Here is a 12,300-nt window from a genome sequence, read left to right as displayed (position 1 = left end):
TCTTAGATCTGAAATAAGAATTGGCAAGTAACTCTACTGTGTTCACAAACTGAATTGTGAAAGCATATTTGATTTCTGAACTTGAATACGAATATAAATCAAGCCTATGAATTGTATACTGTGGTTGTAGGCAAAAGGATTAGTGGGTTATATCAAGTGGCTGGTTATGTGAGATATTTTAATAAGGTCTTAACTAATCAGAAGTGAAAGGAACAAAAAAATTGGGTATGTGACGTGTGTTCTGTTGCGTGGTCATGCTAAATTAAAAAAAGTGGTATCGTACTTATTAGTCACTGCAGTTCTAAATTTTGGTTTAAAATTTTCCATTACCCTCCATAAAGTGATTTATTTTATACTTCTTTATTGCTTTTAATTTACTGAATTGTATTTGGCTACAGTTGTATCTCCCATCTCAAAGCAAATTATTTATAAACACTCAATATTTCATTTAGAACTTTTTACTACCTTGAATAAATAAATGTGGAAGCTTTTGATGTAATCTATTGAGTATGTGACGTGAAAATTTAGACTTCCCCTGAAATCGAAACAGAATTATCCTGTTTTGGTCTACTTTGTTGTGGAATTTGCCTTGATATCTGCCATTGCTTGAAATTTGCCAATGAGCCAATGATGCCCAGTGAGAAATGGTATTGATTGTAATAACGTTGTGCTTATATCATGTGGTATAATATTTATGACTGTTAACACATGAATTTAGCTCTGTTGTAAATTTTATTTTCGGATCTAGATATTCATCTGTACCAGCTAATTGAGTCTCACCTTAAATGTTGATAGCTACTACACCCAGTTGTAGTTATCTATTGTGGTGTCCTGCCATTTATGACATATAGGGAGTTATGTTATTGGGAGATGTATAGATATAAAATTAAGTCAATACATAAAGCTAAATGTTGAGTTATTATTCAGATGTAAGTGAGATATGAAGAGTGGGCATTGACAACACTTTTAAAAATTATTAGCTGTTGTTTTGATGTTTATTTAGAATAGAGCCAGATGATGTCTAGTCAACTGCAGCTTATTAGGACAGACTGGAGAATTAGCAGATGTGGAATTTGAGAGCGGGGATGTATCCAAAATGTTAGCTATCATATGGTATCCAGTGTCAAGCAGCAGCCAGTGCCAGTATGGTCAGACCGATGAGAGGAGGACAATATTTGTGGCATTCAGGTTAGGGCAACTCAAGAGACAGATTCTAATTCCTGGGATCGGGTGGTAGACGTGGAACAGCAAGAACATGTTAGACGCAGGGTATGATTTTTGGGTGATTTAGGTAGAGGTTACAACTGAGTAAAGTTGGTAGAGTACTAGGTCTGCAGGAATAAGGCAGAAGCCTTTTCTTCCACACCCCGCTCCTCCCCACACACACACTGATTAATATTTATTTGTTGCTAAGTTCACAAGTGCATGCTAGATCTTTTTTTTTTTTTTTTTTTTTTACAGACATCAGACCTGATGGTCAAGAACTAGGAGAGGCTGAATATGTAGGTTGGGCCAGGTGATCCCAATTTTGGTGAGGGCTTGAGTCATATTTTGAAAGTGTTGGGGAATGTTGGTAGACAAGGAAATTAGGAAGATTGCTGAGCACCTCCTATCATACACTTAAAAATAGGAGGGGAACAGGTGGATGTTTCCAGTTCTGTCTGGCTTTAGTTTCTGGCAGTATGTAGTGATGCTGTATCTGCAGACTGCCCCAGCTTGCTCCTTCCCCTCTTCCTGAAAGTAAAAGTTATTTTTGAAGTGTTTTAGCCTTAGTCATGTTCAATTTGTCTACTTGGTTATTTTAGAAGGGCCCTTTACTTTTGGCCTCTCTCCCTTCTTCTTTAAAGTTTCTGAGCGCAAAAAGGAACCTATCCTACAGTTAGTTAGGAAAAGTAGACAGGGTCATTAATTTTCTTAGATATGCAGATTTCTTCCAGTCACACCCTCTCTAGGTTACCTATTCCTGCACTAGAGCAGGATTACCATTAGGAATTCTTTAGGACTTCATCCAGGTTTGTGGAAGAGAAAAGATATTTGCAAATGATATATGTAGTAGCTCTGGTATGAGTGTTATCAAGAAACTTTCAGGTTAAGATTTTACTACTGGTCTGAGTACACGTGATCATTGCTTGATTTGTTATTCTTTTCACCATGTCATTAAATACTCAGAAGATTTAGCACAAATTAGGGATATCAAAAGAGGGAGGAAAAATCTCTTTTGGGAAAGGAGAATTTTTTTTAAGGTTATTAATCATGAAAGGGGCAGTAGGGTTTTTTTTTTTTCTCTTTTTGAAGATAGGTATTTATGTCTAAATTTTGGGTGAGCTGTTCATTTCTTACGGTATGGACTAAAGTTGCCATGTATCATTTGACATAGAAATGATACTAACTTTACTGTTTTGATCAAATGTACTGTTGCAGGGGCTAGTTTACCTTTTAGCAATCACAACCTCAGACTAAATGACAGACTTGTCTGCTGTCTCCTGAAAAAGTACATAGGCCAATAAAAGGGTCCTATTGTCAGGAGTCTGTAAGAACAAAGTTTCTGTTCCCTGCTAATCTTGAGTAGGCAAACATAATGAAGACAATTTTATGGTAGAACTCAGTTTTTGTACATGTTTAACTTTATAAGATTATGGACACGTATGAATAAATTTTAACAAACAGCATAGTTTTGAGTTTTATAATTCCTCAGGTAGTTCAGGTTTTAATAGAATATGTTAAAAACTAAATCCCCCCCATAATTTACTTTTTTTGTTAACAGTAAGATCGTAAATTAAAATTTTAAAGCTCATCCACATTTTCACCACCCTGATATGTTAACTGATTTCCTTTGCTTTTTTTATTGTTAATATTACATCCAAATGTGTGGTTTTTAACATCATACTCTACCCACGTTGGTACACAGTCATAAATATTTCATTGTATGAATGTTATATTAGTTACATTGATGTACTGTCTCTTAATCCATGATTGAGCATTTGGGTAATTCCTAATCTTTAGTATTTGTGTTGTAATGATGGTGGCATTTTAGAAGGGTGTAGACATTTCCTGGATGTGATCCTTTATAGGTGGAAGTATGTGGCCCTTTTGGGAGGAGTGTTAAGATAAGGGAATGGCATGTGGTGTGTCAATGTGCCAGTTTTTAGTAGTTGAATATTTCTACATTTTTAGTGAGAGAATTAAGAAACCAGCTACTTGAAGTGCCACCCCCTGCCCGTACTCTTCAATAGCATATGGATTCCAAGGAATCTTATTAGTGATGGCTTTGCAGCTTTTTATTTTTTGTCTTGAGACCGCTTGGGATTGAGTTAAAATACCTTTAAAATAATCATTCTTTTAGCAAAAAGAGAAAAAAAAAAGATTACCTTAAGATTTTTAAACGATATCAAAGAAAGATATCAGGATGTTTTGTGTGTGCTTTTATTTTGGGGGCATAATTTTAATGAATTTAGCAAGTCATTTTTCAGAGTTAAAGATGCAAACATATTTCCCATATCAGTTGAGACAAAAAATAAAAACCAGATGGCAAACATAATCATAATTTTTGCATATTTGTGTCAATATGCTATAGTAATAGGTATCTGGTGAGTGTTTAGAAGTAGAAGAAAAATTTTTTTTCTTACTGAATTTAATTTGTAATCTAAACTTTGAACAACAGGCCATAGACACATACTAATTATATAATAACCTGAAAAGTTACGGTGATAAAGTTTCAGCTTTTATATCTGTTTTTATGAAAAACAATGCTCCTGAGAGTGTTTACTTGAATTTAATGATTAAAATTAAAAATATATGATCACCTATTATTATTTTTTTTTTTTTGAGACAGAGTCTCACTCTTTTTGCCCAGGCTAGAGTGCCATGGCGTCAGCCTAGCTCACAGCAACCTCAAACTCCTGGGCTCAAGCGATCCTCCTGTGTCAGCCTCCCGAGTAGCTGGGACTACAGGCATGTGCCACTATGCCCGGCTAGTTTTTTCTATATATTTTTAGTTGTCCGATTAATTTCTTTCTATTTTTAGTAGAGACGGGGTCTCGCTCTTGCTCAGGCTGGTTTCGAACTCCTGAGCTCAAACAATCCACCCGCCTCGGCCTCCCAGAGAGCTAGGATTACAGGCGTGAGCCACCGCGCCCGGCCTGATCACCTATTATTTTTAATCCATTAATTATAAATGAATGACAGCATACTGTACATGTGAACCTAAGGAAATGGTTTTACTTTATTTATTTGTTTTTTGAGATGGGGCCTTGTTCTGTTGACCAGGCTGGAGTGCAGTGGCACTAACATGTAGTTTACTGCTACTTAGTCCTCCTAGGGTCAAGTGATCCTCCTGCCTTAACCTCCCCAGTAGCTAGGACTACTGGTGCGTGCCACTACGCCGGGCTAATTTTAAAAATTTTTTGTAGAGAGATCTCACTATGTTGCCCAGGCTAGTCTCTAATTCCTGGCCTCAAGGAATCCTCCCACCTCAGCATCCCAAAGTGCTGGGATTACAGGCGTGAGCCACCAGGCCCAGCCTGGTTTTACTTTAATGTGTATTATTCAGCCTATCTAAAAATGTGATTGCTTAATTTTCAGTAAGGAAAAGCAGAAGCTGGTGGTTGTTGTGTAAGTTTTTTTCCCCAAAGGAAAATAGTGATCGAGACTTATTTTTATGTTTTATCCTCCAAAGCTGTTGGAATGTTAACTCTTATAGTAGTTACAGAGAATTGGTACATGTGAGAGACCTCAAAATTTTCCTTGACACTAGGTAAGAGCTCCACCTTGTGATCTTTGAGCATATTTTTTAAAAAGTTAATAACCTACAGTAGTCCAGATATGGTGTGGTAAGTTTGATTTTTAAACTATTATTTGAGCATAACATAATTTTTGTAGTTTTGAGTTTCCCAATTAGGTCAAATGATATTAAGCACATTTGAAAATGATGTGAAATTTTTAATTTAAGTCTTTCGGGGAAGCAAACTGTATATATATGCATCTGTAGATATTTAAAATAAAAAACATAAATATCCTTAGCTCTTCATATAGATTAAAGTTTGTATTCTTTAAAAAAAAAACCCAATGCCAACTTACCCTTTGTGTTCTTTCCCTTTTAAATTGCAAAGCAACTTTAATATTTACAATTTTTGTTCAGCTGTGATAAACTGTTTTGATGGCAAATTAGTTGTTTAGAGAATGATTCAAATAGCAAAAGCCCAAATACATGGAATTTAGCATTCTGACATTTAATGATATTAGGTGACAATAAGAGGTAGGTGTCTTCTAGTAGAAATAAATGTTTTCATGTTTCTCGTATAGGTAGTAAGGGCAAGGATCATTGCGCTCATGTTTATTATAGTATTCCCTTTGGCCAGCATTGTGTTTGGCACATGGTAGATACTTTTACTTGGATGGATTTTTTTCAAAAAAAATATTTAACCGGGGTAGGGAATTGACCAGTTCAATAATTTTTTTCTAAGTCTGTCAGACTGTGACACAATATTTTTTTCTTTTAAGAATATAGGCAATGGCCGGGCACGGTGGCTTACGCCTGTAATCCTAGCACTCTGAGAGGCTGAGGTGGGAGGACTGTTTGAGCTCAGGAGTTCGAGACCAGCCTGAGCAAGAGCGAGATCCCATCTGTACTAGAAATAGAAAGAAATTAATCGGACAACTAAAAATACATAGAAAAAATTAGCTGGGCATGGTGGCGCATGCCTGTAGTCCCAGCTACTCGGGAGGCTGAGGCAGTAGGATCGCTTGAGCCCAGGAGTTTGAGGCTGGTGTGAGCTAGGCTGACGCCACGGCACTCTAACCCCGGCAAGAGTGAGACTCTGTCCCAAAAAAAAATACGCAAAATCTTGGATTTTGCTTTTGTGTTTGCTTTGCTTTCAAATTACCAAGTACATGTTAGTATAGCCTATGCTGTGCAAGATAATTTGACCTGGAAGACTTCTTTCTTTTACACTAGAAATTAATTTTGTGCTATTCACGGTAATGTGGTATATCACACAGTATTTTGTTTAGTGCTCCTTGCTTTTCAGAGCTGATGCATTCTTTATGTTCCTCACCTGTCATTCCTTAGGAGACTACATTTATGAAATATCTTTAAAGTTTGTGTAAAAACTATATTGAAAGAAAGCAGTAAGTTTGGTTTTTATAAAATGCTCAGAGAGGCAGACAGACATGGCAAGGATCACATGGCCAATTTATTGCCATCTTGCAATCTAGATGACCTGACCTGTTGGTTAGAATTTATTAGATCTGTGACTCTCCAATTCCCTTTAAAAAAATAAAATAGTTTTCTTTTAAAAAAATAGTTTTCTTTGTAAAATAAATTAGCATTTTAGGAGGTAAAGGCATATCCTACATATGATAACAAGCCTCAAAACTCTGGTGTACTACTTGGACAATTCCTTGTGTTAACTATGAATAAAGCCAGACTAATAATTAGTGGTCTTGGAGGGGAACAGTCCTGGTACAGTGACTTAGGGCCTTCTCCTTTGAAGACCATATTAACAGTTGTAGCTAAAGGTTTTGCAATCTCACATTCAGAAAAAAGATAAACTCAATGGTGGTATATATAATTCTTGATTATTCACAGTTAATTTGTAGATTATTCATTCTTGTTACCTCATTTATATATTTTCGTGAACAAAAACTAATATTTTACTTCAGCTTTACTAGAGTAAGCTAGGAAATGCAGTATTTTGAACTTCTGTATGTTAAATATTAATAGCCATTTATGATTTTTTTTAGAGATTTAAGTTAATAGAAAACTTGGGCTGTTTCTTGTGTGATGTCTACTTCTTTAGAAGAGATCATTAGGAGTTTGTAAATCTGTTATATTTGAGCATTTATTATTTATTTGATATGTTTGGTCTTATCTACTTTTTAAGTAGGTGGCCACCAAGTACTAAATTTACTTGGAAATAAAAGAAGAAACAACAGAAAGAAAATTTAAGAAAAGTACAGATAAGACCAAGAGCTTCAGACCTTAGCTTTAGCCTGTTTTCTCCTTCTTATAGACTGGTCATTTGCTTTTAGATCATTCTCTCATTTAGGAAATACATCTTTGACCTTCAAAACTAGAAATAATACCCTTTCTATGGCCAGACATGTACTTACTTTGGTCACAAATGGCATTCATCTATTGTCCACATGACATTATTGGTGTTTAAATTGATTGTAAGTTCCTTGAGGGAGGAATAGATTAAATCTAATGTTTTTTCCCCTTCTCTTTTCAACACAGTGTGGTATTATCATGAAGTGGTTATTTATTTAATGTCAGGCTTTGGAATGTGTGTTTCCTCTAGGGTAGAAGAACCTGTTTTTAAAGTGTTTTAAAATTATATCTTAGGTTTTTTATTAGCTCCTTTTAACTGTATCTATACACCATCAGCAAAAAGCTATAAATTTTCAGGCATCTCGTATTATGGTTTAACATTGTCACAGGGATTGCAGGACTAGTGAAGGTGTCCCATCCTGTTCCTATTTAGGATGTATTAATGTATATACATAGAGGTAGGCTAGAGAATCATAAGAAATTTTAAAAATAATAGTTACACAAGCTTCCTTTTTTCCTATGTGTCATTATTACTGTGGGGCTGCAAGAGTTGTAACAAATCCATATCTAACAAAAGCAGTCAAATGCAGGGGAGCAAAATCCTTATTTACCAAAACACATCAGCAAGCACTGGGGAATTTAGCTTTTGGATATGGATGTCTCTTCCCAAATTTTTGGTGTGTTTATAATAAATATGTTATTTTCTCCTTTTTAAAGGAGTTATCTGTCTTAGAAGAAAGAAGCAAACCATCATTTTGCCCACGTAAATATATGAATATATTTCTGACATTGAGGTGTTCCAGAAGATGATAAAGAAATGATAGCAGCTCCAGAAATACCAACTGATTTTAATCTACTACAGTAAGTAAATTATATTATGATAATTTTTAAATACCCCTTTTCCCCACAAAATGGGAAATGTATTAACTTGAGTTAAGTTTACTTCTGCTTGGCCAGGCGTGGTGGCTCACGCCTATAATCCTAGCACTCTGGGTGGCTGAGGCAGGAGGATCCCTTGAAGTTAGGAGTTTAAGACCAGCCTGAGCAAGAGTGAGACCCTGCCTCTACCAAAAATAGAAAAAATTAGCCAGGTGTGGTGGTGGGCACCTGTAGTCCCAGCTACTCTGGAGGCTGAGGCAGGAGGATCGCTTGAGCCCAGGAGTTTGAGGTTGCAGTGACCTATGATGATACCACTGTACTCTACCCGGGGTGCTGGAGTGAGACTCTCAAAAAAAATTTTTTACTTATGCTTGAGAAGATCTAATATTTGCCATAGCATTTATACTTTGAAACAGTTTATATCAACGCTCATTGGCCTCTGTAATAGTAATTATTCCCTACTTGTTTGGTGCTATGTTTTAAATTTATTTTTTAATTTATATACTGCACAAATTATTTTTCTGTGTAATTCTGAGTCTATACTTGATTTTGCAACAGCAACTGCTTTGAGGGAGCATCACGAGATTCTTAAAAAATTAAGTTTTCTCATTAGTGAGCAATATACACCAGTAGTATTTAGGATGTAAAGTCAGGTTTTTGTTATAAAATCAAATGATAATAGACTAAAAACAAATCTAGGAGAGTAGAACATGCAGCCCATAAATTTTGCAAAAACACATTACATGCATATTGATCAATAAAGTGATTTCAACATAGATACCGTCTTTACCCCATTCTTAAAAGCTACCTATACTCATTAGTAAACTTTTATTCTAATTACTCCTTGGATTTTGATGTAAGAAAGATTTTGAACTACCATATGTAACAGTGATGTTCATGTTAAGCTATAGTTTCATGAGGTGCCTCAGTGAAAAATGAACTTTAAACTGCCTGTGAATCCCTTTAACTTTATTTTACACACACAAACACAAACACAGTACACCCCCACCCACCCACCCCACATTATATTTCCATGAGACTTGATTTGACGAGAGAGTTTGGTTGCTACAAATTTTGAAAACAATGGATAGACCCCATTGTACATAATGGCAGCCAGTATCTGCTTTTGATGTTATGTAGATTTTCATATTTTTAGTAATTTTGTTATCTTTAGTGGAGATTTGGTGGAGTCTACTGGGATCAAAGACATTAAGGTCCCCCCCCCAGACAGTATCTGTAATAGGATTTTATGTATTCCAAGTCCTTAATTTCTTTGTGGAAGTTATTTATTACCTTTGTCAAAAATACTAAGTGCCTGCTGTATGCAGGAACATTATATTAGATTGTGCGAGGAATTAAGTTAGGTATTTCTGCCACCTTTATGAGCTCATAGTTTAAAGATATAAAGAGAAGATTATGAAATTTCTTAAATACATTAAGATTATAGACAATTAAAAAAGTTTGTATTATCAACTAGACTGTTGACTATTAGAATATCTTGGCCGGGCGTGGTGGCTCATGCCTGTAATCCTAGCACTCTGGGAGGCCAAATCGGGAGGATCACTCAAGGTCAGGAGTTCAAGACCAGCCCGAGCAAGAGTGAGACCACGTCTCTACTAAAAATAGAAAGAAATTAGCTGGACAACTAAAAATATATAGAAAATACTAGCCAGGCATGGTGGCGCATGCCTGTAGTCCCAGCTACCCAGGAGGCTGAGGCAGGAGGATCTCTTTGAGCTAGGCTGACACCACAGCACTCTAGCCCAGGCAGCAGAGTGAGACTCTGTCTCAAAAAAAAAAAAAAAAAAAAGGAATATCTTGAATAATTAGGGCTTCAAATAGGATAACAGATAAAAGGAAATTGATATGGAGGTAGAATAGACCTAGCATTTGATTGGGTATGTTGGGGGTGGGAGGGGACAATAAAGTGGAAGATTCGGTCATGTGATTGATGATTCATGATGCTTCAAGCCACTAAATGGTTAACACAGTATGCTCCATAAGCATATATGTTATTTCACCTGGGATATAGGGTAGTTTTTTTGGTGGTGGTGGTTTTGATCTTACAAACACGGGAAAGCATTGAAGAAAGAGCAGAATGTTTCCTCTCTGGGGGTATTTTAGACTCCCATCCTGATTACTCACTCCAGCTTTCTTGAGAAGGTTTTTCAGTTAGTAATCATACCTCTAGTAGCTCATTCTTTTAGTTGGGATAGCCTGGAGATTAGAATTAAAAGTGTAATTGAGCCTTTGATTACTCTCTGGCCATTGGAATATTGCAAAGACTACTGATTGTTCGCAGACTTATAGTAGTTCCTGAGCTCTCTAAGAGAGCTGGTGTCCCACACATGCCTTAGGAAGAAAGAAATATTATTTTGTACACCAAGATATTTAAAAATATTTTCAAGTGTTTTTTTGCAAGACCATATAGGCATGTGAGAATAATATTGATGACAACAATCTTAAGATATAATAGACATGAGTTTCAGGATTAATATTATAGTAGTCATTCAGTTTTTGGTGCATTAACTCTGGGTAATGGTATTTATTACAGGCCTTTTCCTCTCAACATTTTAGGACATAGTTAGGATTGCCACCATCTTCAATACATTGTTTAAATTACTTTGTAGGTAAGTGCTCTAAATAGTAATTTTTTTTTCCTGCTAGCAACTTAACCATTACTTTAGATTTATAAAGTATTCCTATCTCAGTCTGTGCTACCTCATAGCCTCTGGACAGTGGGTTATTATAGCAATAAAAATGGAAATAGAAGAAATCTAGATTGAGAAGACTAGCTTTATAAAGATAGCCTTTTTGATTTTAGTTACTTTAAGCAAAACTGGTACTAGATTTACACATTTAGGATGATAAAACCTTTATGGATGTGGCTCAATTCTAAAATTTGTTGTGACCCAAATACCAATGTAAGCATGCCTTGCCTTAAACATATAAATGAGGGTATTTTACTACTATTTAGATAGATCCATGTTTACACATATAGAAAGCATCACACATGTTTATTTAAAGCAGTCTGCTTCCATGTGTGTGAGAAAATCCAGATTATACAAAGTGGTTCCACCCCTCATCTAAAACAAGGGACAGTTTTTTAGGACTATAGATGTATGTGTGGGAGATTGAAAAGACTTTTAAAGATTTCATATTTTCTTGCATATAAATTATTTGTAGATGAGAAGATTGAGAGGTTGTTACTTGTACAAGATCACACACTTAGTACCAGAACTGGTTCTCCTGACTATAGCTCACCACCGCTTTACTTCATGAAGCATTTTGATCACTTAGCACACTTCCCTACTGTATTTCAAATGATTTATAGTAGTTTATAAAAATGTTTTATGTACACTCTTTCAGAAATAAGTATTTTGTAGAGTGTTCAAACCTAGATTTATAAATATTTTTTGAATAAGGCAGGAGAGATCAGAGAATATATAATATTGCTAAAATTACCTAATTAAGTCCATTCAGTGCCTAGTGTTAAAATACAGTTTTCCTTCAGCACTATGGTCTGGAAACCAGAAAATGAAACCAGTCATTAGAACACCACAGTCCCTAGGGTTAAATTTTGAGAGCCACTGGTTTAGCTTTCATGCTTTGATTAAAAGTGAACAAAATAAAAAATGTTTAGGTATTTATATTTTAGAGGTTTTTTTGATAGTTGGTTAGGTAATCTTGTATGTTTGGTGTTGTGCTATAATATCATGTTTTGGAAAAGCATCTTAATTATTTTAGTTATAATATGGAGTTTTGTAATGAGTTAACTAAGCCTTTCTTTTAGAAAATATGGCAAAAATTAGAAACTCCATCTACGTTTCTAATTATTGCTTATCTTCTTGTCACAGGGAGTCAGAGACACATTTTTCTTCTGACACAGATTTTGAAGACATTGAAGGAAAAAACCAAAAGCAAGGCAAAGGAAAAGTACGTACCAAATATATGACTTTATTTTGGCTTTTAAGATACTGCGTGTGCGTGTGTGTGTGTGTGTGTGTGTGTGTGTGTATAGTTAGCTCAGATACAGATAAATATATATAGCAGAACCCTGGAAGAATGTATTTAAGGAATGTAGAAAATAAAAAACCTAGTAAGATTATAGTAATAATACATTTAACATAGTTCTTAGAGTTGAATTTATATCCTCAAATGCGATTGTTACAAAATAAGAAACACTGAAGATACAGATAAATATATATCTCAGAACCCTGGAAGAATGTATTTAAGGAATGTAGAAAATAAAAAACCTAGTAAGATTATAGTAATAATACAGATAACAAAAAAATGGAATCCACAAGAACAAATGCTCTTTTTGTGAAAAAATAACAAAATCAACTAACCTCTGACAGATTAATGAATAAAAG

At 35.2% G+C, this 12,300-nt stretch overlaps 1 protein-coding gene across 1 annotated transcript in view; it reads left to right on the top strand.

The window, feature by feature from the left end:
- Nucleotides 1-12,300, top strand: part of STAG2 (stromal antigen 2) — a 135,421-nt gene that overhangs the window by 43,618 nt on the left and 79,503 nt on the right. Inside the window, exons 2-3 of the mRNA XM_012664830.1 lie at nt 7,766-7,909; nt 11,785-11,863. Coding sequence (XP_012520284.1) covers nt 7,866-7,909; nt 11,785-11,863 — 123 coding nt within the window. The 5' untranslated portion in view covers nt 7,766-7,865. The remainder of the gene's footprint in view (nt 1-7,765; nt 7,910-11,784; nt 11,864-12,300) is intronic.

Source organism: Propithecus coquereli, unplaced genomic scaffold, assembly GCF_000956105.1.
Source record: "Propithecus coquereli isolate 6110/MARCELLA unplaced genomic scaffold, Pcoq_1.0 Scaffold92, whole genome shotgun sequence".
Lineage (NCBI taxonomy): Eukaryota > Metazoa > Chordata > Mammalia > Primates > Indriidae > Propithecus > Propithecus coquereli.
The sequence above is the reverse complement of the archived record's forward strand: the minus strand, read 5'-3'. Positions and strand labels throughout refer to the sequence as shown.